Genomic DNA, 25,126 nt, shown 5'->3' on the forward strand with positions numbered 1-25,126 from the left:
TGAAAAGGGTCCCCGAAAGAAATTATATGTATATTATTTGACAAAAAAATGAATCAAATTGATGAGGGAATTCAAACTTTGCCAATGCAAGAAATTACCCTTGTACTCCATTCCCCACTTTAATTTGACCATGACAGGTTTGCCAGTCAGGTTGTTTAAAAAAGGCTTTGGGTTAACTGGCACAGCACTCTGATCAACACCAATTACAGATTCAGTAACACCAACATTAAAAGGAATTTGAGTAGAAGCAAACCATTAATTAAGGATATGGCAGAAATTCAGTCTTGCAATTGCATGGTATCGATTTAACATCTGTGAATAGAGAAATTCATAGGCACAAAATCCAAAACATGAAAACGTGGCAACCTAATGAACAAAAGACTAGGCAGGTCGTGAAAAACAAGAAATCTTATATTCCCTTTGTGCATATGTGGTAAGCATACAGGCTTTTTTTTTTTTTTTTTTACATAATGGGTAAGCTGGCCTTGAACCCACAACCTCAAAGTTGTTTTGCAATGTGTCAAACCAACTGAGCTATGGGTTTAAGCCCAAAAAAGCAGGGGTTTTGGGACCTAATGAGTTATACATGTTTTATCTGCAACATTCACCATATTTTTTATGTCCATCAAACAGAACATGATAGAATTAATTGCTACGATCATCTGATCAGATCACTTTTTTTTAAAGCCTCGAAGATCATCTAAATGTACACTTGTACGGTATTGGTATGGAAGAAGGAAAGTCTTCTCGTCTCATATATTCCCAAGGCCTATAACAAGCATTCTTCCCCACCCAAGCCACACCTATTCGTTGATTATGCAACGAGTGGGAGTAAGTTCTACATCAGTGCAAGATGTAAATCCTTCCATGATATAAGAGCTTAACAAAGAACCTAAAACACATACCTAGGTAGAGGACAAAAATATTATTTGAAACATGTTCCATGAAAAAAGAAGGTCAAAACTGGGATTTATGAAAAAAGTGAGACATAATACGTATTTAAAAAAAGGTAAAAAGTGATAAAAATTTTGCTTCAAAAAGTCACTCTCGGGGCTACATTTGAAGACGTGAACAGTGATATAGAGATGGAAATCTTCATTTTGAAGACATATTGGAGTTGCTCTTACAAGAGGTCATCATTAGCATCCTTCATGGAATTCAAACGTAAAACTTTTAAAGAGTTCAAGAGGGGTATTTTTTTAAAGATATTTTATTTAGGTGGGATTTGATTCGTAACGGGAGAGGGCGTTCCCTTGTGTGACTCTTTTCAATTTAATTTGGGTGGTCGACCTAGTTTTAGGGTGAGTTTAAATATCCATTTCTCTATTTTCAAAAGCTTATTGGTGCAAAAAAAAAAAAAAGTTGGTTCAGATTTCAGAAACTAAAATCCAAATAGACATTTGGTTTGAGACTCAAAAGCATCTTAAAAATGGAAATTTTACACTATTTTCATTTTATCTCTAAAACCAACGTTTGGAATCTTAAGCTCCAGAACTCTCTTTGCAGCTGATCTTAACAAATAAATCTTACATTTCTCTTCAATAAAGAAGAATTATACACAAAATACCCAAATTCAACACAAATAGTCTGAATCAAAACATGAAATTTCGCAAACCCCAGCCCCTAAACATTCCATTTCTTCAAATTCTACAATTTCAAACAAATACCCTAAACTGTTTGTTGGAATATCAAAGTTAAAAGATAGTTAAAAAAGCGAAATAGAAACTCACCGCCATTGTTGGTAGTAGAGCCTTAAAGTAATTTAACTGCAAAAAGAAGGATTATGAGAAAAATACAGATACAAATAACTAAAACACAGAAAAAAAAATTTGAAAATTATTACTTCCTTACCTTTTCTTTGGGGGTTTAGGGTTTTAGAAGGAATAAAGGAAAACTCAGGTCCGCATTGACCTATTACAATTTACAACATAAAAAGAGAGAGATTCTATTGGCAACGACAACTCTTACTTATAACACACCAATATATTGGCGCTTCTGTAATTTCAAAGAGAGATACTATTGCCACACCGACTCTCGCAATTCTTGGATGATTTACATAAGAATTGGTGTGGCATTAGTAAAAATTGGCATGGCAATAGCAGTTCTATATTTCAAAAGGATTGGTGTGTTATAAGTAAAAGTTTGTGTTTTACTAGAAGCTCTCTGAATAGGGCTTAAGGGTGTCAATGGGTCTGTTCTAGTTTGGTTCCTAAGCCACTCAAAAGCATCACTATATATTTTTTCGATTCAGTTCTTGTCGATTTCAATTTTGATTCTAAAATAAGTAGAATAGGAATCGAAACTACCAAGGATCATGGGTGCCCATTGGTTTCAGTTATCAAGAATAAAATTGAAAAAAATATATATATCGAATCATTATAAATAATTTTCTCCTTCAAAAAAATTAGTATATCATCTACAAATTATCAACTTTATTATAATTTATTCCCCTAGAGATTTGAATTAGTATGTTTTTTATTTATTTTTTCAAAAATTAAAAATCATCTTGTAAATACAAGTAATAAATTTTTAGAAGAGATAGTAGTTTATACGAAAGATTGAAGAACTTTATATAAATTTAAAAATGTAGGAAAACCTTAAAACATGTATATTGTAAAAATAAATCGGTTTAAGGTATTTGTTGGATAGAACCCAACGATTCTAATTCTTAAAAAGGGAAGTGAAACCTGGGTTTTCAATTTTTGTTCTTGTTAAATGATTATCCGTTGACACTCCTACTTGTCTCCTTTGAACATCACTTTAAGACACAGTGGCCAATTAGCTTAATTGGTAAAGTCTTTGAACGATGGTACTATAGACCTAAGTTCAAATCTCTCCAACACCGAGCTTCTAAACTTGTTAAAAATAAGTTCACCTTTTAAAATAAAAAAAAAACAGGCTAAGGCGATTTTCATTTATCATTTAATATTGAATTTCACATTAAATGATCTATTTAATAGGTAGGATATTCATAAAAAAGATTGCTTCTTTCCATTGATATTGTTTACAACTTTACATTATTTAACTTTTAAACTCATTTATATGTCTTAAGGAATGGGTATTGTTTCTATTAATTAATTTGTTCAATAAAAACTATTTTATTTCTCAAATAAAAAACTCCCCCCTTCCTTAAAACCATCCAAAAAACATGGTATTTAGTATGTAATACCATATGCATAATTAATTCTAAGTCAGGATCGGTTTAGGTTGGATAGTGAAAGGCCTTTGCCTGAGCTCAATTAAAGTTTCCATCCAACCCAAACCCAAGCCCAAGCCCAACAAAAGACATGGACAAGTTTTGTTTTGTTTTTATTTTTTTCTAGACCCATAGGCCCGACTAGCAAGGGTGAGGTAATTGGCCTCTTAGAGCATCATATCTTACCCAAATCCCTTGAGTACATGCAATACCCCACAAACCACGCATACCAAGTAAGCAGGGACAAACTCTCACAAGTGGGCAATGAGGAGACTAAGACATGGACAATTTTTTATTTTTTATTTTTTATTTGATAACAAGGTAACCCTGTAGAAGCTCATGGGCCTAACTCATCTTTACAAAACCGGCTTGTAAGGTGAGGATTGCCCTAAGTTTATTTATAACCCAAGGTCCTGATACCCAAGCGATGTGAGACTATCGCTCACAATCCCTATAGATAGTGGACTAGGTCGTACCTGGGCAAAGACCATGGTCTTGTCCAAAGATTGGTCTCAGGGCACGTGTAACACCCACACATGACACACACTAGGTAAGTGAGGGTCCGTCCTCGTGGGTGAGCCCTTGAGGAATTAATGCTCATACTGAGACATGGGCAAGTTTGGTTACGTGCCCAATACAATAGGATCGTGCATCGGCTTCAAGTGTTTGACCCTACGTTGCATGATTTGACAATTTGCTTGGTTTGAATTTAAGTTTGCAATTCACCACTCTAATTAAAACCCCATTCATAGAGGTAGTTTCATAAAAGGCAATTAGGTCATTTAAACTAATCTCGGAGAAAATGACCACGGTGAATTGAGGCATCAGTTTGAAAATATAGGAGCATCCCACTGATCACACCCACAAGTTAATATTTCAATTTATATCGGTATTTCAATGAGAATAATGCTGAAGTGACCTCAGACTGGAACCTCATACCGCACTTCTTGACGTGAAAGTGTATGGGAACCATAGATGCTTTTCATCGAGATACGAGTGAAAAAGCATCTATGGTTTCTATCCACTTTCACGTCAAGAAGTGCAATATGAGGTACCATGTTGAGGTCACTCCAGCACGACTCGTTCCATAATTGTAACTTACTTACTAGTAGGATATATAATGAAATTGGTTAGGTTATTGATCCATGAGTTTTGTGGATGTTATTTTTTTCTTCAAAATAAATGAAAATAATATAATAAAGAAAATTGGTAACGTCCAAGATTTCATGGGGACGTTAATCATTTCTACAACCATTAATTTTTCATTAATGCCCTTTAAGAAATAGACTCGAACCTAACAAGTGAATTGACCTCGGTCAAGTCATTACTTTCCAACCCAACTCAGTTAGATTTTAAATAGACTAAAAATTTATTATCTTCAAATTCTAAGAATCTTATATAATGAAAAATAGTATTTAAAATAAAAAATAATATATGATTTATCAAGTTGACTCGATTGGATTTTGAGGTGATTGTTGAGTCGACTCAACGAGTTTTAAAACTATTAATTATCTACAATTCTACATACTCCTCAAGAGGATTCTAACAAATTTTAATTTGATATTAAAAGCAATATAGTTTATTTATATGAGTCAAAGTAGATGTTGAAAAACAGACCCAAGACACGATCATGTTTACGCACTAACACCGGTCGGTGCCCCATACATTGGGCTCACACGCTCATCATCATCATCCCTGATTACTCCGCTAATCGCTCCCAACTCAACAACCAATCAAAATTTGACACTTAGTGCTCTCCAATCAATCACCCAAATCCCAAATCTCGTCACCCCACTTTACCTCCCTATATATATGTTATAGGGTCACTAAGATCTCATTTCTAATATCCCTCTCTTATACTTCTAATACACCAATACTTTCTTATTTGCATCTCAATTTTTTTTTTTTTTTTCAATTTTAATTTGAAAAAAAAAAAATGAAGATTAACGAATGGTTTATCGGTGTGATTATGTGTGGATTATGCGGATTGGTCGTCGGGGCGTTGCCTAAGAAGCCAGTTGATGTTCCATTTCAGAAAAATTACGTACCCACTTGGGCTAGTGATCACATTAAGTACATTAATGGTGGTTATAAGGTTAATCTCGTACTCGACAAATATTCAGGTATTATTTTCTTATCGTTTTTTGTTTTTTGTTTTTGTTAGAGAAGAAAATAGATGAATAAAAAGGAATTAGACAGGGATTATTCATTGATTTTTATGTCAAATGTAATAATTTTTTAGAGCTTATATTGCCACACCAACTTTTGCTAATGCCACCCCAAGATGTGTAGTGATTTACAACTAAATTGGGGTGGAATTAGCAAAAGTTGAGGTGACATGTATTTTTGGAGTTTAAAACACATCGGACTCCTAACTTAGTTGTTTCGAATCGTGACTCTCAATAAATACGGTAAATTATCTTAATATTAATTTGGCAAAATATTAATTACCTCACTGTTATCTTATCGTATTAAAAATAAAATAAAAACTAACTACCACATTAGTATAAATATAATTTGATGAATATTTCGGAATTTACGTGTGTTGTCAAAGTAGTTGTCATAGTATTTCAAAATCTTTGGTCCATGAGTTGATAAATTTCTCTGGGTTTTTTCCTGTTATAAGTTAAACTAATAGATGCTACAATCAAGAAATCTCACTTTTATATGACATGGTAAAAATTCCAGAAAGTCAATAATGTCACACCAATTTTTACTAATGCTACATCAATTCCTATGTAAATCACCCAATATCTGTGGTGTTAGTCAAAGTAGGTGTGGCAATAGTAGCTCTCAGATTTTAATTCTTAAAAAAGAGTAAGATTTTATATAAATCAACTTGACATTCCATCATGACTGACGAAGCAAACATGACCAAATTTTCTCCCATCCAATAATTTTGGAGTTGGATCTGGATCACGGATTTGGGTTTCGATAAAGATCCGATGATAATCTAACAGTTCTATTTTGGATCACAGATCTAGGAAGTATGTAATTATATGATAAATTTATCAAAACATACACCACATTTCAATTATTTATCAAAACTGTGATTGTAGCAATTAATTCTGAAAATGGTAAATTTATCGTTTTCAAAAATAATTTTTTTTACCAAAACAGTAAAATGTAATTTTTTTTTATCGAAAATACTTTTTTTTTTTTTTTACTGAAATTTTATTTTTTTGACTGAAATTAGGAAAAAATCTTACTCTCACTCACTTGCATTACACTATCGTCAAAGAAGAAAAACTGGAAAAAAAAAATCCTAAAAATGATTCTCTCCACTACTCCTCTTTCTCTCACTCCTCAATAATCCCCAAATCTTCTCGCTCTAATCCTCTCTTCCTTAGCTTCTAAGCCTCTCTCTCTCTCTCTTCTTTTGTAAGTTTTCTTTGTGAAATTAGATACCCATTTCAAGAAAAGCTACAATGGAAGTTGGGTTGAGTTCAAAAACCCTAGATAAATCCAAAATGCAAAAGGGTCAGCACAAATCAGATTCTCACTTTCCTAAGATCGACCCATTTGTTCCAAGAACCAATCACAACCCAAGTGAAAACGAAGTGCAGGTTTTTGTTAATGTTGGGAAGATTAAAAAGAAAAGAAAGATTTAGTTGGATTTTGATTTATTTATAAGGTTAAAATGGTAAATGTATATGTAAAATAAAAAAGAGTATTTTCGATAAAAAAAAAATACATTTTACTGTTTTTACCATTTTGGTAAAAAAAATTATTTTCGAAAATGGTAAATTTACCATTTTTGAAATTAATTATTACAGTCTACCGTTTTGGTAATTAATTTCGAAAACTGTACCGTTTTGATAAATTTCTTTAATTATATTATATATTTTGTTTAAATGTACGAAATTACTTTGATTTTGTATATCAAATCAGATTTGATCCAACTCAAGTCTGATCTTATTGTTATTATTAGATCATAATTGGACCCTAACATCATCGACATCTGATTCTTATCGAATTGGTCCCAAATTGATCTAAAAAAGGAAAAACAAGTGTTAAAATGACGGTTATTTGTCAATTGTAAAGGAACCGGATTTCAATCAAAAGGGAAGTACTTGTTTGGGCATTTCAGCATGAGAATAAAGATGGTTGGAGGTGATTCAGCTGGCATCGTTACCGCTTTCTATGTAAGCCATTTCAATTACATCTAAGTACTTAATTTTAGTCCAACAAAAGTCCGCTAAAGTTGTGATCTAATAACTTTGGATCTGATCGAGGATTTGGGTTCTAATAAAAATCCAATTTGAGAACCTAGAAGATTGGTTTTTAATCAATCATGCCTTAATACATTCATACTTGGTTTTACGATAAAACTAGTGACTAGGGTTTGATTCCTTTGATCGTGTGTTGGAGTTTCGGTGGTTCTGTGACTTACTTTGTTGCATGTCAGGAAATTTTCATGAAATTGGAAGGGTTGAGATATCCTAATGTATTAAAAATAGAGTCCATAGACATACGTGGTCTATATGCAGCTGATGTGGTAAAGGCATAGAATCATAAATCTTTTTTCTTCGAGATACACAACGTAAGAATTTATGGTTTTGTGCCCTTGCCACGTCGACTGTGTACAGATTGCGTCGTTTTATAATGTCATTAAAAAAAAAAGAGTCATGATCAAACCACACCCTAAAACATAAATGGCCGATGTGGCAAGGGTATGATTCTGTGCACATCACCATATTAGCGCAGTGTCGTAGAATGTCAGTTTAGCATTTTTTTTCGATTGGTAATTAGACTGATCATCAGTTACTTAGAAGTGATGGTTTATTAATCAAACAAATAGTTGCTGATCCCCTACTTTTTTGCCTTTAATTTTATCTTACTTTGGACAGCTGTCATCAGAGAACTTAGAGCATGATGAGATAGACTTCGAGTTTTTAGGGAACAGGACAGGTCAGCCGTACATCTTGCAGACCAACGTTTTCACAGGAGGCAAAGGAGACAAAGAGCAAAGGATCTATCTGTGGTTTGATCCAACAAAGCATTACCACACCTATTCCCTTCTTTGGAATATGTACCAGATCGCGTAAGTCCATAGGCTTATAAAGCCCATTAGATTAAAGTACTTTATCATTTAGGCCCGGCCCAACCTAAAATGGACCAAGTTAGAACTAGGAAACTTGGTCTAAATCATTATTGGGTTTGTGGTTCAATTTGACTCGATCCACTTCGCTCCCCCCACCAATCCCCACCCCTCTTAGGGCTGTCAATTGGTGGATTTAGGCCGGGTTTTTATGGGCCCTAAAGGGATGGGCCGTACATTAGACCTCCCTAAACACTCATTGGGCTTAGGTCAATTAAGATCAAGTCCAATCCTAGTTGATTTCATACTTCATAAAAAGAGTTGTTTCAAGGGTTAGTTCTACTTTTCATCAAAATAGTGGTCCAATCTTCATCCTTTTAAAATAGAATCGTGATAATTTGACTCTATTTTTTCAAACACCCCTGTCACATAACCGTAGATCCTTTGCTTCGGGATATACAAGAAAAAGATTTATGGCTCTGTAGTTGCTAGGTTAGGGAGCGAATGGGGGGCGTCTGAAAAAAGAGTGTCAAATTACCATTAGTCTTTAAAATAATAAGTTTTAACCCGAAAGGGTTGGTGATATGGGCAAAACCACGCCTCAAGAAGCAGAGGTCTTGAGTCTGAATCCCCCCTTAAGAGCCACCCTTGTGGATTTATCCTAGAAGTTACCTGGAGCATGTAAGGGGATAGGACTTAACGTGCCCCGAGGATTAATTGGGTGCTCTAAGAGGTCCGAATACCTTTGTCTGCTAAAAAAAAATCCTCCATCCTAATTGAAAAGTTAGTAAAAATGTTAAATTTTATTACAAAATCATGCATCTAATTATATATAAAATAGTAGCGGGTCAAGTTGGGCTGGATTTGGCATTGTAAGACCCTAACCCGACCCGAATTTAATGGGCCGGAAAATTTTGAGCCAACCCCACTTTGGGGGCTCAAGTTCAATGCCCTAAGCCTTATTTTTTTGGGATAGATTAAGCATCTCATGAAAAGCATGAAATCCCAACCATTAAAACAAGAAATTCAATGGTCAGAATAAAACACATATTATGGGAAAAATGTCACATATCCCTAGGATCGCAATCAAAGGAAATGGAAATGGTTTAAAAGTCTATGGATCGGACGGTTAATATTTTTCGATCTGTGAGATTGCAGGTTCTTTGTGGATGATGTACCCATAAGGGTGTTCAAGAACAGCAAGAACCTTGGTGTGAGGTACCCCTTCAATCAACCCATGAAGATATACTCAAGTTTGTGGAATGCTGATGATTGGGCAACAAGAGGAGGATTAGATAAAACTGATTGGTCAAAAGCACCTTTTATTGCATCCTACACATCCTTCCACGTGGACGGCTGTGATGCATCCTCACCTCAATCAGCACAAGTTTGTTCTACACGTGGAATGAAGTGGTGGGACCAGAAGGCTTTCCAAGACTTAGATGGTCTACAATACAGGAGACTAAAGTGGGTCCGGAAGAAATACACTATTTATAATTATTGTACGGATAGGTCAAGGTACCCTAGCATTCCTCCTGAGTGTGCGATTGACAGAGACATTTAAGGTTTAGTGTCTTATGGTTTGGTAGTTATAAGGGTTGTTTGATCCTATAAGTAGTTTTAAGTCTCTCACTCTCTCTATATGTGTACTTTCTAATTAGAGTGATTTAATTAGATATAGACCCTCTATGTTTGGGTGAAATTGAGATACCCCATATGTTTTGAACCTAATGACATGCCCCTTGACCTTGGTCTTCTCTAATAGATTAATGAAAGATGACCTAAATGCACTCATCTTTGATCTTAAGGCTCTAACTAATTTAGTCTTTAAACCTCAAGAGAAGATAGTATTTTTGTGAAAGTAGAAAATTATTTGGTTGAAAAATATAGGGTTTTATATAAAGGGTTAAGACGAGCTTGAAAATAATGGACTCTTAATTTAGTTATTTTGGTCAAAATTCAAGCCCATTGACTTAAAAAGAAAGTCTGGATCCAAATCATCGGGCCTAAAACAAAGCCCAAGTCTAAGCTACTTAACTTGGCTCAAAGGCCCATTGGACAGCCCAGACATGCATGGTTCTGATTATGATAAACCTAGCTTGGATGCCTTATAGTTATAGAGCATTAAATATAGGCTTCATTGTCATAAGATGTTCATGTAGATCATGCAGAGATGGGTGAGTGGAATGGCCATGAAAAATAAAATTTAAAACAAACACATTCAAGAAAAATATAAGAAGTACTCCAATAGGCAATAAATTAAAGTTATGCTTGGATTGAGAGAAGTGGAGAGAAGAGAAATTCAATTTCTCTCCACCATGTTTGGATTGATAGAAAAGAACTTGGGAAAATTTTGAAATTTTAAAATATCTTAAAAGAAATCTAGGGGTAGAGTTGGAATTATAAAATATTTTTAAAGAGTTTCTCTCCATTTCTCTCCTCTCCACTTTTTGAGAAAAAGAAAACTCATCTTTTTTTCTCTCATCTTCTCTCTAATTCTTTTCTCTTCTCTCCCCACTTAACAATTCAAACAAGAGAAATTCATTTATTTTCTTTTCTCTCCATTTCTCTCAATCCAAACACAATGTAAGAGAAAGTTGGTCGAGATGATTTGGGAATGTTCAACAAAGACCAATTATAGTCCTGCAAAGAAGTAATGTTCAAGTTAAGGTCCTAAAAGAATGGAAAACAAAGACCTAAAGGAACATGAATAGAGATATTAAAACCATGTACGAACTTACCTTAATTAATAATAAAATACTTGGCTCTAGATAGAAGGAATGGAGGAACAAGATTTGTTTAGTCGTCGACTCCAAATCTTTGTGTGTTGTTGGAGGAATGTGATTATTTTCTATTAGTAGTAATTTGCTTTCATTTATTCTTTATATAAGAGTCCTGATAATTTGACTCCCCCACGTGGCATACTCAATCGACTGTGCCAGAACTAGAGATTTCCTTTCATCAGGATACACAACAACATAGATTTATGGGGATATACAAGACATAAAGTCTATGGTTTTGGCACACCCCATGTTAGGGGAGTCGATCGAGCATGCCATGTGGGGGAGTCATATTATCACCACTCTTTATATAAAGAGTGCTGATATTTTAACTAGAAAGTCTTCACTCGGTCAATATGTTGACGTGTTATGGACACGAAACCTTAGATATATTTTCCCGAGATATACAAATGCACATCTTTTATGGGGATTTACATTTGTGTATCCCATGTAAATAGATCTATAGTTCGTGTCATATCAGGTATTGACCGAGTGAAGACTTTCTAGTTAGAAAATCATTATTCTTATATAAATCTTCTTATAGCCCATGACACTTTCTTTTTATTTCTTTGTCTTTTTTATAATAAATAAATAAAAATCTTTTAAGGTATGGGAATTTAATAAAAATACCCTTAAAACATTATCTACGAAACACAACTTGACAAAGTTGCCCATAGGGTTCTGTTGTGGTCCACATAAAAAGGAAAAAAAGTAAAAAAAAATAAAGATTTGAGTTCTCCATGACAACAAAACTCCAAGCCAAAGATAATATATTGATGGCAGGGCTAGCTAGGTATATTGGTTTTCTTGGTTACATAATTACACTACTTTATATCCCTTTCTACCTTCCTACACTGTCGTCTTTGGTTTTAATCATTCGCCCGCAAGACTTTCATAGCTTTTTTTTTTTCATTTTATTCGGCGTGAGAGACTTTGGTTGTGGTTGTGATCTCTTGTGTATTCTTCATAAGAACCTTATCTGTGTCACCTCAAGACACATGAACTACACCTCATCATCAGACCATGGTTTTTTTCTTTTTTTCTTTTGTTTTTGTTTTTGTAGGCAAATGAGTCAATTTGTGTTATGGGCTACGAAAAAAATAAGAGAGACCTCAGAATTTGACGAGAAGCAAATTGATGTAAAATTCCACAAAGCGTGGGACACCATGTGTGCCTACGCAACAAAAGAGGATAAACAGCCCCTCGTTTGGAGTGATACTTTGGAACGAATATTTGCGATCCAGCCAACAAAGAAAGCCCACAAAAGAGTCAACGAGCTAGAGCCCACTCCAGAGATGTTAGCTAAGAAATGTGTGGTTTGGCTCACTTTCTGCAAATGAAATTATGTAAGATATTTTGTGATTAATGTGGTCGTTCTTCTTACATGAAGACAGGGCAGGAGCTTTTAAGGAATTGCCCCCACAGAACTTTGAGACACTCCTATATTTTCAACTCATTACATGCCCCATTTGTCTCCACTCCCTCACTTCTCTCCAATTTTTGCCCCCACACCCTCACCTCCCTCTAATTGTATTTTCCAGCACAAGTAATTTTTCCACCATTCAAGTTCTTCAACTATACAACTAACCATGGTTTGCCCCCACTACAAGAAAATCCTTGCTCCGCCCCTGCATGAGGAATCAATCTTTTTTCTCTTTTTACTCTTCGTGAGTTCTTTTCTTGTCACTGCTTAGACTATCAAATTAAATTTTAATTGAGAAAATTACCAAAAATGTGATCAACTTTTGACGAAATTTCAATTTTAGCTCACTGTTCATTTTAATTTTCAAAATGTGAACATGCGATCTCGTAAGTTTTCAAGTGACGATCTCACAGGGTATCACGAAAGTTACCAAAATGAGATCATCACTTGAAAATCTTGCAATCTCATTTTAGGAATTAAAATGAACAGTTAGCCGGAATTAGAATTTTTTCATATTCGGCTCACGAAATGGTAATTTACCGTAAGTAATTTTTCTAAAAAATGTGTCATTTTTTCATATTTCCGATCATATCACATTGTATATTATCATATCCTTCTACTCTATTATTTCATACTTGCCTAGTGTTGTCTTTCAACCTCACTATCATTTTGCCCGCTAGAGCGTGTACTTCTCCATAGTGGGAATTGAAAGTTGTGTAGATTGACCTTTTTCGGAGCGTGTACAACCTTGTGTCAAGTGGAAGACTTGATACATATCTCAGTTGCGAAAAAAATTATCAATGTCTACTTTTGAATGGCTCTTCAACTTTTAAAAAACTTGTATTCAGTTGTATCGACTATTTCACGAGTTTAGGCTCCGACTAGGGGATTTAGTGTTGACCTTGAGCTTATCTCCCCCAGAACCGATTAAAAGGATTTGACCAAGAATTTTAACTTTCCACGACGACAATAATAATAATAATTATTATTATTTGATAAGGATGTATCTGAATCTGCAAACCTAACTAGCAGGGTCAAATCAAGCATCATATCTCGTTCAAATCCCTTGTGTACATGCGATACCCCATAAATCACACATATCAATATATAAGGAAGTGTTAAAAGGCCCTCAAGAGAGCCAAAACATTTTTCAATATATGGGTTAGAAGTTTCATAATCGATTGACCAATGAATATTATTTACTTTTGTTAATTAATCTATAAGTGTTCTTATACCATACAATTTAATTAAAATCAGGATTAAATGGTTGCATACAACTGTAAAAGGATCAAGAAACAAATCCCTCAACTTTTGGGAGTTTTATTAGGTGGGGCATCCATCCATCAATGTTGTAGCTCTCACCTCTTAGACTCCATTATAGGTGTACAGGCTGAAAGGACATCCCCCACTCATTCCATGCACTAATTAGGTCCATTGAAAAGCTAATGGATGAGCATGAGAAGCCATCCCACACATAATTTTGATTTGATTTAAAAGTTTTAAGTCAAGATTTTTTTTTTCATTAGATCAACCCATTAAAATATCTAGATCTAATGATTCAGATTGAATCATTAGATATGCTGTTTACGCCTTATTTAATACAATTTTGATTGATATTATACATCAAGTTTTTTATTTTTATGGGTGATCATGCAACTAAGGGGATGGTTTTAAAATTTGAAAACTGGAATAATCCACTAAGTCAAGTTAAAATCTCATAAGTTGACTTGAACTAGTCAAATTAATAAAAATATGTTAAATTTAAAAATAATTACTTTTTGTTCTCCACAAATATATTATACTTAACCAAACAGCTCATGAAGGGTGTGGCTCGACGGTAAGGCATAGCAACAAGAGTATGCTCTTTTTGGTCATGAGTTCGAAATCGAGTGCAGTCTCTGAATATTTGCTTAGCAGGGGTTGTAGGCCCCCTACTGCCCTAGGGAGACTTAGTGTCACCAATGTGCGGATACTCTTTGATATTTAATAATAAAAAAAAAAATCAAGCTTTTGATGCAACTTGATGCATTTTCGAGTTAATTTGATCAAGTTGGGTTAACATTCCACCAAGGTTTGGGATCAAGTTACCTCGAAATCCAATCGAGGTGTTTCCATTTGGCCAAGTTTCAAGTCAACTCGACTAAAACAAATAGTAATAAAACACTACCAAAAAAATATGTAGTCTTACATCAATCCCCATCTAATGATGATTTTTTACTAAAAGTACATTATTCTTTTTTGATAAGCAATTAACATATCTTATAAAATTATTTTAATTTTAGGCCAGGTGAAGTGTATCGTGTTTCTTTACACTATATTGTTGGTCCCAAGCCCAAATAAAAAGGTCAAATTGACAAGATATATAAAAAAGTCGTGCTGGAGTGACTTCAAGATTGAACCTTACATCGCACACCCTAACATGAAAGTGTATGTGAATCATAGATGCTTTTCCTCAAGAGGTCACTTCAGCATTATTTTATATAAAAACTTCGTCGCCTCCTAACATGATTTGCCATAAGATTTGTACCAATGTACAACATCATATAAGGATCTAGATAGAGAGAGAAGAAGACCTAATTCAAGTGCTTATAAAGTTGCAATTAATAGTATACTGCATTATGTTTAAAGTTGGACAAAGACCCAATTTGTAGGCAAAGGCAACAACCTGATCAATGGTTTTAAATCTTTGTTGGATTCTTTCAAATACATCCTTATCTAGATGGATCTAGCCCTAAGTCTTGGGAGATCTATGTCATCCATTTTTTTTGACTTTGGTGTTTCCACTCCCTATGTTTATTAGATTTTTCTAGCCACATTACACATATTTTACCAAAGAAACTTAAGAAAAGTGAAATGGTGATTGTTGGGGGATACAAATCTGCTTTTACTTTGGCTGGCCATGTGTCAACTTGTTATATAATTTTATTCCCGACTTTAGATAATTGGATAAACATTATCCAGACTATCGAGGGGAGAATTAGAAGGGATTCATCCAAATTCTGAGAACGTCGCAAGGAGGGAATAAAAAAAGAAAAAGAAAAGAAAAAACCCATAATGGTGTAGTTTGATTGCTCATGAAGCCTTTATAAAAAAATCCAGTAAAGGATGGATTTTATTTTTCCACCTATTCTTATGAAAAAATTAAATATACCTCCAAATTTCATCCTCAAATTAAAATCCTAATCTCATTTTCTTCTTTTTTTTCCTCATCCTCCCTTGTCTCACTCATGTTCCGCCTATACTCTCTCTCTGTCTCTCATTAGGCAGCTATCTCCATTGTCTATTGTCTCTAATCAAGTTCCTTTGGGGTCTTCTCCATATTCTTTTAGGACTTTGAACTAGAATATTTATTTCATTGAAAATTTCCAACCAAACCATCTCAATTAATTTTCTCTTATTTTATCATTTATTGGTGCTATTCCTCCAATTGTACATATGCATTCATTTTTAATTTTATCTTTCATGATCTTTCCATTCATACATCTGAACAACCTTACCTTTTCCATGCTCAATTCATGAACATTTCTCCAATTTAAGCATCCAAATTTAATTATAAGGGTAAATTACCATTTCATGAGTTGAATATAACAATATTTTGATTCTGGCTCACTGTTCATTTTAATTCCCAAAACACGAAGAGCGAGATCACATGTACTTCAAAGTGACAATCTCGCTAATATACAATAGTGAGATCATTGATATTTACTTTAAAAGTGACAATCTCTCTAGTTCATAAAGTGACGATCTCACTAAAAAATAGAGAACTTGTGAGATCGTCACTTTTATAACCAAGGAGATTTTCACTTTTTGTTGTACAGAAACGTAACAAGATTTAAAAAAATAACAAAAAATGAACACACAAGAATTACGTGATTTGACAACTTTCCTACATCCACAAAGGAGAGGGAGAAAAATCCACTATCAACGATAAAGATTACAGACTCTCTATCCACAATCGCAAAAAACAGCTGCAAAAAACCTTATAGAGCAAGAACACATAAGAAACCCTACTCGAAAATACAATATATACCCAAAAAAATCAGGCCAAGCCTACTACGCATCGGGAAAGGTCCCTTTTGATACTTCCTTACTTCTTGAAGTCTAAGCCCAATAGAAACACTAGACATCTCACAACACTTTTCAAATAAATATCAACAATATCTCACTACTTTATATCAGTGAAATCGTCACTTTGAAAATCTTGCGATCTCACTCTTCATGTTTTGGGATTTAAAATGAATTGTGAGCAAAAATTGAAATTTCGTCAAAAGTTGATAATGTTTTGGAGAATTTCTCATGATTGTATTAGTAACATTTTTATCAATTTCCTCATCCTTACACATAATAAATCCGAAATAATGAAATCAATTGCTCTAAAGTATAAACTATGACTTATGATTCTCTCTCTAGTCTCATCAACTAATACTAACGACTTCATTCATAATTAAAAGAATAATAATTTTTTGACTCTCCTCTAATATATTCCCTCTCTACTCTCCCGATGTGGCATGTGATAGAACCATAGATTTTCTTTTTCGGGATGCACAGTTGCACATATTTATGGGGATGTGCAATTGTGCATCCTGAGAAAAGAAAAATCAACGGTTCTATCACATGTCACATCGGGAGAATAGAGGGGGGAGTAAAAAAATCATGACTCTAATTAAAATTACACCAAGGTATGTACGAAGTTATACTTTATTTCTAATTATTGACTCAACCATCCTATTGAATGCCAATTGAAACTAAGAGCACATCTTCCACTTCTCCTTTTTTCGCCCATATTAGTCACAATTTGACTAATCGTTCTTAATTATGTCAATATATCTATTCAAGACTAACTTCCTTCCCAATAGTCAAAAACTACTCGATACTCTCGTGACTAGCAAAATATCGTATTCTACCATTTTAAGGCCAATATAGGAGTTTAGATTTAAAATGTATATATCTTGTACACTCTTTTCATCCTAAAATGGACCTTAGAAATTAGCTTTCCGCAATGTCTTGTCTATGGGACTTTTGTCTCAAGTTGAAGCATTTCTTCCCCCCTATGAAACATATATAATAGGTATCAGATTGCATGCGCATGTCGGCAACAAAAATTGACAACCCAAGGTGCCTATCCACTCAGACTGATAGAGAATTGATGAACACATGGAAACAAGTTTACACAACGCATCACTGAATCACATTTTGTACACTTGGCACGATCATGACCCTCGATGTACTCCTTTTTTTTTTTTAAGTTGATACTTTGGTGGATAAAATGTGGGAGTCTGCTATGTAAATGGTCTATATCCATTGAATGATATTAACCATAAGATTAGACATCACCAATATAATATGGTAAATGATCTGGCAAAAGTTCTACTATAGATTAAATCATTATAGTATCCTTATTGGTCTTTAGGTGGGACCCTAAGAATGGTGGGTTCCACCAACTGCAAGGAAGATGATGTCAATGGTTAAGAATTTTCTAGGTCTAAGGTCCACCTATGTTGTACCATATGGAGTCAACTTCATTTGAATTGATTCAGCCCCAAAACTTAATCGAACCAACTTGACCAAATAAGCTCTAAAATGTTTTGAGTCGGATAAAAATTTGATTAAGTTATTTCGTTAAGTCATGATAAATTGGCATGTGCATAGAACTATAGATATTTTTCTTAGGATACCCAAGGAAAAAGATATGTGGTTATGTACATCCACTTCAGCGAGTGAATTTCTGGTGGATTTTTTCGAATCAGTGTCTCATTAGTTTATTTGGTTACATTTAATATATTGTGGAGAGCAAAATGTAATATTGTTATTTATTTTAAAGTATTAAAACTATTTTTTAAATAATTATAAATTATAAATATTTTTGTTTGACGTGTATGAGTCAGTCTCATTTGTTTTCAAGTTATTCCATCTAGTTGAATAAAGTTTTTGAGTTTTAAAACTATATGTCGGCATTGGGGTTTTAAGGGTGTAACTAGGATTACCCAATTACTCAAAATCGATAAGTCAATTTTGAATATACCATCATGGATTCGATCATTTGCCATTTCGATTTTTAGTAATCATGTCCACGATCCGATTAATAGATATTTTTATACATAACTTATTTATAAGAACATAATAATCTAATTAAATATTATAAAAAACATCTAGAAGAAAATGTATTTTGAGAAAAATTATAATCAATTTAAAGTGAATGTGGAGTCTTTATTTATTTATTTATTTTTACTTTTTATTTATTTATTATATAGATGTCCATCATAACCCCAAGGGTTTGGTCTATTGGTAAGCCAAGACTTGATAAGCTCCTCAGAAATGGTAGGTCAAGTGTTCAAAAATCTCCAGAGTTCGATTGACTCTCGACTCAATCGATATAAACCATTAGATTAGACATCACCAATATAAGATGGTAAATGATCTGGCCAAAGCTCTACTGTAGATTAAATCATTATAGTATCCTTATCGGTCTTTAGGTGGGACCCTAAGAATGGTGGGTTCCACCAACTGCATGGAAGATGATGTCAATGGTTAAGAATTTTCTAGGTCTAAGTTCCACCTATGTTGTACCATATGGAGTCAACTTCATTTGCATTGATTAGATTTTGAGGTGATTCAGCCCCGAAACATAACCGAACCAACTTGACCAAATAAGCTCGAAAATGCTCTGAGTCGGATAAAAATTTGATCAAGTTATTTTGTTAAGTCATGATAAATTGACTCAAAATTCACTAGTTGATGTGGCATGTGCACAAAATCATAGATCTTTTTCTTGGGATACGCAAGGAAAAATGATATGTAGTTCTGTACATCCACTTCAGCGAGTGAATTTCTTGTGGATTTTTTCGAATCAGTGTTTCATTAGTCTATTTGGTTACATTTAATATCTTGTGGAGAGCAAAATGTCATATTGTTATTTATTTTAAAGTATTAAAGTTATTTTTTAAATAATTATAAAATTTAAACATTTTTGTTTAACATGTATGAGTCGGTCGTATGAGTCTTCGCGCTATTCCATCTAGTCGAATAAAGTTTTTGAGTTTTAAAACTATATGTCGGCATTGGAGTTTACGGGTGTCACTAGGGTTACCCAATTACTCAATCGATGTACTCAAAATTTTGGATATACCATCATGGATTCAATCATTTTTCATTTCAATTTTCAGTAATCATCGCTGGAATCCGATTAATTGATATTTTTATATATATAACTTATTTATAAGAACATAATAATCTAGTAAAATATTAATCAAAAACATCTAGAAGAAAATGTACTTTTGAGTAAAATTATAAACTGAATGTCGAGTCTTTATTTATTTATTTTTACTTTCTTTTTATATAAATGTCCATCGTAACCCTAAGAGGTTCGTCTATTGGCAAGCCGAGCCTGGATAAGCTCCTCGGGAAGGGTAGGTCAAGTGTTCAAAACCCTACAAAACTTTGAATTCCTTGGGGCCACCTTCCAAGATTCCAGTTGCACATAAGACTTTTCTAGGGAGTGGTGCATAATGGAAATCGGGTGTTTGTAGGGTCGATTTGGATCGTAAGAATCTCAAATCCGAACCGATAAGAATTAAAACTAATATTTTATTTAGACTTTGAATTTGGGTACATAAGTGGAACCAAACTGAAACCGACCCATTAACATCCCTATGTTGGCCTACTAATTGTTCAACAAAGAGACAAAAGAGCCCTATTTCCTACGGATCTATTTCCTACGGATCAGTACTGATTTCGAATCATGAAACCTCAAATGAGGTTTGATCCTTAGCATATCAAACAAACGGCTGAGATTAGAAAAAAAAAATAGATGGTAAGCTCTAAAAAAATCATCAAACGCTAAAATACGCCCTCTCCATGCATTACAGTTACAGAGATTCATGGAATGATACATAAAAATTGAAACGGCACATGTTAGAACTTTTCTAATCATGCGCCCCAATGCGCACTACGCCATGATTATCTTACACTTTTTTAAGGATTAAGGATTCCACGTAGGATCTCTAGGGCTAAAGAAACAAGACTTAACCCTAGAGTTAAGCAACTCAAGAGCAGTATCACACTTGATGCACCTTGGTGTCTTATATTGGTTGATCGAACCACCTTGGCTGATGAACATGTCCATCAATGCATCAAATGTTCCTTCCTCCACCACACGTATCTCTAATGGGCCCACTGATTTATCATAACTACGACACCTCCGATACACGTAATCAAGTGATTCTTCCACAGCAATGCAACATTCTTGGAGAATGTGAGCCCCTAATGGGTGGGCCACCACACCATTGATTGATGTGTGGTGTACGATCTCCCAGTACAACACATAATGGCCTGGTACTGTTGATGTATCAGCATAGCTTGTGTATTCTACAAGTAGAGCGTCGTATGGTTCTAAGATGTTTTTTGCTATGGTGACACTCTTGTGAAGATCTTCTTCGTTCGTCTTATCGTTGTCGATGCTTAGTACCACGTTCCTTCGACAGATGAATCGGAATTGTGGGGCCGAATTGTAGAATCCAGTAACCTGGACCACGTCTCCGATGCGATATCGATATAGTCCTGGATCAGAAATTAAGTAAGTATTTTTAACATCATTCGATCAAAGATCAGATGGTTATTATAATAGGTAACATCATGCTTACCTATTGATTATGAACATTTTCCATAGTGGGCTTGGGCCCACTCTTTGGTATGTCCATAAAAGCCGAAAATTCCAAAATTCATCGACAATTCATGTTTAACAGTTGAATACGAACTTAATTCAAAGAGCCCATAATGATAATTCCCCAAATCCAATGAACATAAATTTAGAGTCTAGTCAAATTGCCCGAAACCGAGATAACTCGCTCGAGTCAACTGAGATTTTCAATGTAGATGACCTTCACATTAACTTTCAAAAATAAAAAAGAGTTATTTAAATATTTATTATCTAAATTTATGATCTTGTGACTAAGCATCTAATGATCCACCTTATTGTATTTAAAAATATTAGGATTATTAAGTTATATTTGTATATTATTAATAAATAAAATTTAACAAAGTTACATGATTTATCTTATCTAAGACTAGATGACTCAAGTGAGTCAACTCGGTTTTTGTTGGAGTGTAGTAGTTTTACACGTGGTTTTAAAACTCGTTACCAGACCGAGCCATCTTGGACGAGTTTTTCGATACATTTGACTTGGTGGATGATATGAGACGTATCGAACGAGTCATCTCGGTCTCGGGACGAGAATTAAAACCATGGTTTTACGAAAGGGTGAGCTAAACATTTAAGTGATAATGCACCACGTGGCAAAAATCAATTGGCTCATTGTAGATTTCTTACCAGCAAAAGTAGTAACTACGAGTTCATAATAGAAGCCGAGTCTAACGTGCACCAGGTCGACAAGCACATTCTTTGCCACCTCCGCTTCTTCGTCCACCAACAAAACCCCATTGTCCCCCAAAGGAATAAATTCAAAATAAGCCATGTTTGGCAAAAGCGTATAAGCCACGTCAGCAGGTTGACATAACGGTATAAGGTTCACACCAAAGTAACACTCGGATGAAGCGTACATGGTACACACTAGGGGCAATTTCCCTGCACTATAGAATTCAAGGGCTGGGATGTATTGGGCCATGGACCCAGTAACAACAGCTTCAATGTACTTGGCCTTGGGCCAAATCTGACACAATATTCCCTTCCACAACTTACGATCACAGATCGCCTCGATTTCATCGGCTAATTGTGGGTCCGGTGAAGTTAATATGCCCAACATGGCTGATCGGCATCCGGGGTCAGTGATCATTGACCCGAGCTTACCAATTCGAATGTCGTTGCATAATTGAATCCAATTTCGTTCCAGAAAGCTAATAGATCGGAGGAAAGCGGATGCAAAAACAGCTCCGAGTCGAAGGACTTGGTGACGATGGATTAAACCCGATAAGAGTTGGCAATACATGCTTTGATGACTATCGGTGCATAGGATCGCTTGATCAGGGCTCGTGAAATCATTGAATGGGTCTCGTGATCGGCATTTGAAGTGCTTGCTTTTGTAGTAGCTAGTTAGTACGGGTCGGGCTGGTAAGCCCGAGGGGGTCGACATCTCTGCCTTGGCGAAGTAGAGGTACATGGCCTTGCCCTCGTCGAGACCCGGGACATATCTGGAAAGAAGGTGTCGAAAGCAAGGGTATTAATGTAATTAAGCAAATGAAAATAACAAATGTTCTCACTATATGCTTGAATAAAAACTTAGTGATTTGGGCTTTGAAGTACATAATTGGGAAGCCCATGTCAAGATCAGGGTTTAAAATGACCAAGATATCCTTCTCACGCATGATCACAATGTTACCCCAGTTTTAAAGGTAATACGAGTCAACTCGTCCGACAGTTAGTTTTTCTTTAAATCGCTGCACGGATGCGTTACAAGCCACCATGCACTATGTATCAATTACTTTCAAGGTCATTTTTGTCATTTACACTGGATTGGATTGGAACCAGCTTTCTGTCTCTACGGAAGAAAAAGCGGAAATGCCCAAGTTAGGACGCTTTTGAGTCACCCTACTGAGCGAATTGTCAATAATGCCCCTGATATGAAATGTCTAACTAGATAGCAAATGCAAAAGAAATGGTCTTACTTATTCATGATTGGCATGATGAGGTTGTATAAAAATGTTCGACGGTCGAGATCCTCTGCGATCGATGGCATCATCTTTGGCTCTCCGGCGGAAGTCCCCGAGCTACAAAAGATAACACATTTGTTATAATTGTGAGTTATCATATTGAAATCATACATCTTTTCCGTCTACGTAAAAAAGAGAGAGAGAGAGGAGAGACCTGCATAACATCTCGGTTATGGGGTGGCCCGAAATGAGAGAATAATCTTCACCGTTGGCGATTCTCTGGATATATGGACGGATATCGGCATAAGTGATAACGGGAACATAGCGCTTGAATTCAGACACATCGATCGACCCATTCATATATTTCTTCAAGTAATCCGTCGACCCATTTCGCGTTAAAATCTCCTTCAAAATGTTCTCTTGAACTTCTCCGGCCTTCTCCGTCAAGTTTTCGAGCTCCTTCAAGGCTTCCACACCTTTGTACTCCAACTTCTTCCCATCCATAATAACTCAAGAGAGAATCAAAAACAAAGATAACAATAAGAAGAAGAAAGAAAGGAATAAAGAAATAAAATTTCACACCATCCCTTGTTGAATGGGCTTAGCACCAAATAGGTCTATATATAATACTGTTGGCTAAGATAAAATGTTATTGGATGAGTAATGGCTCCTTTTTTGTCTGACATCATTGTGACCCAATTAGAGCCTATAGAAGCAGATTCCAATCCTACAATGGGCCCTAACCAACTTTTACATGACTTGAACATTTTTAATTTTATTTTGGCTTAAAGATCATAGACTTTGACACTTTGTTGTCCCATATGTTGTTAATTAACCGTAGCATAACATGCTAGTAGGGTTTGCTCGCTGCGACTAATAATTTATGTAGGTATCATAATCATTTGTAATGTTTTTTTTTATTTTTTTATAATTAGCTTTTTGTGATTATTTTAATTACTCTTTGACTAGGACTGTCGATGGATTGTATCAGACCCGAGATTCGATCTAATACGATATGGATCCATTTCAATAACCCATCATCTCAAATTTTTGCAAAACCTTTCTAACCTCTCATCCTACGACACTGCATTCAACACTGTGCTAACGTGGAGATGTGCTCAGAATCATAGGCACACAAAAAGCATCTATGATTCTGAGCACGCCTCCATGTCAGCTTAGTGTCGAATGTAGTATCATGTGTAGTCACTCTAGCATTGTTCATATATACATGGGGAAAAAAATATCAAAATCCCATACTTTCTAAGCTTATTTGAGACCCCTTGAATAAGTTTGAGTTTAATAAGAAGGCAATGGAGAAGGTTGGGTTGACAAATTTGAATAATAAGGTCATTTTAGTCAATTGATCACAAGGTGTATTACTAAAATACCCTTTTTATAAATAAGTATATACATATATTACTAAATAAACAAATAATTAAAACACAGATATTTTATCCCAATTCACTATACCACCTCACTTTCTTTTACCAATTTTTGTTTTTTTTTGGGGTAAACTGTACTTAAACCCATGACCTCAAAGACATGATATTAGAAAGCATCATGTGAAGTGACCTCAAGATTGTACCTTATATCACACTTTCTCGACTTGAAAGTATGTAGGAATCATAGATTATTTTTAATCTATGGTTCCTACACACTTCCAAGTTGAGAAAGTACGATAAGAGGTACAATCTTAAGGTCACTTCAGTATTATTCTATCAGAAATGACCCACTGTATTAAGGGATTTTTGAAGCAATTTTTGTCTATCACCTCATACATGCATATGTGACACATAATAGTACCAGATTCCTCCACAACAATCAACTAAGTTATCAATCATTTCCTTACAATAGTTGAAAAAGACATAAATTATCCAATTAGAAATACACGAATCCGACAATGATCATTCAATTTTATTGGTTTTTGACTTTGAAGATTATAGGTTGGGAGGCTCTAAATTACCCATAAATAATATCTCATTTCATTCTAGGTGAGAATAATCAAGAAAAATAAGAGGGTTTCACTTTATTTTTCTTTTTTCTTTTTTTATATATGTATTTTCTTGTTAGGAAATAGGAACATC

The 25,126-nt window shown here is 34.7% G+C and overlaps 3 protein-coding genes across 4 annotated transcripts in view; 1 reads left to right on the top strand and 2 right to left on the bottom strand.

Annotated features, from left to right (window-relative positions):
- LOC147383387 (putative small nuclear ribonucleoprotein F) overlaps positions 1 to 25,126 on the bottom strand; it is a 73,308-nt gene that overhangs the window by 1,880 nt on the left and 46,302 nt on the right. The window contains exons 1-3 of one of the 2 annotated variants that reach the window (XM_086427708.1): positions 1,852 to 1,974; positions 1,731 to 1,766; positions 99 to 189 (exon numbers count right to left, since the gene is read on the bottom strand). In XM_086427708.1, the coding sequence (XP_086283834.1) occupies positions 99 to 189; positions 1,731 to 1,736 (97 nt within the window). In that variant the 5' untranslated portion in view covers positions 1,737 to 1,766; positions 1,852 to 1,974. Of the gene's footprint in view, positions 1 to 98; positions 190 to 1,730; positions 1,767 to 1,851; positions 1,975 to 25,126 lie in introns of those variants that run through there. The other variant, XM_086427709.1, reaches the window with a different exon arrangement.
- Positions 5,065 to 9,944, top strand: LOC147383388 (putative xyloglucan endotransglucosylase/hydrolase protein). The gene is made up of 4 exons (XM_086429178.1): positions 5,065 to 5,319; positions 7,241 to 7,341; positions 8,047 to 8,240; positions 9,396 to 9,944. Exons 1-4 carry the CDS (start codon positions 5,133 to 5,135, stop codon positions 9,799 to 9,801), a joined length of 888 nt encoding a protein of 295 aa, XP_086285304.1. The 5' UTR covers positions 5,065 to 5,132; the 3' UTR covers positions 9,802 to 9,944.
- GH3.9 (putative indole-3-acetic acid-amido synthetase GH3.9) lies at positions 20,273 to 23,641 on the bottom strand. Its single transcript, XM_086429179.1, has 4 exons — positions 23,257 to 23,641; positions 23,058 to 23,159; positions 21,766 to 22,583; positions 20,273 to 20,996 (listed from the first exon to the last, which is right to left on the bottom strand). The coding sequence occupies exons 1-4, from the start codon at positions 23,544 to 23,546 to the stop codon at positions 20,419 to 20,421; spliced, it is 1,788 nt and encodes a 595-aa protein (XP_086285305.1). The 5' UTR covers positions 23,547 to 23,641; the 3' UTR covers positions 20,273 to 20,418.

The sequence above is a fragment of the Akebia trifoliata genome, chromosome 16 (assembly GCF_017979445.1).
Source record: "Akebia trifoliata isolate Shusen 1 chromosome 16, ASM1797944v1, whole genome shotgun sequence".
Taxonomy (NCBI): Eukaryota; Viridiplantae; Streptophyta; class Magnoliopsida; order Ranunculales; family Lardizabalaceae; genus Akebia; species Akebia trifoliata.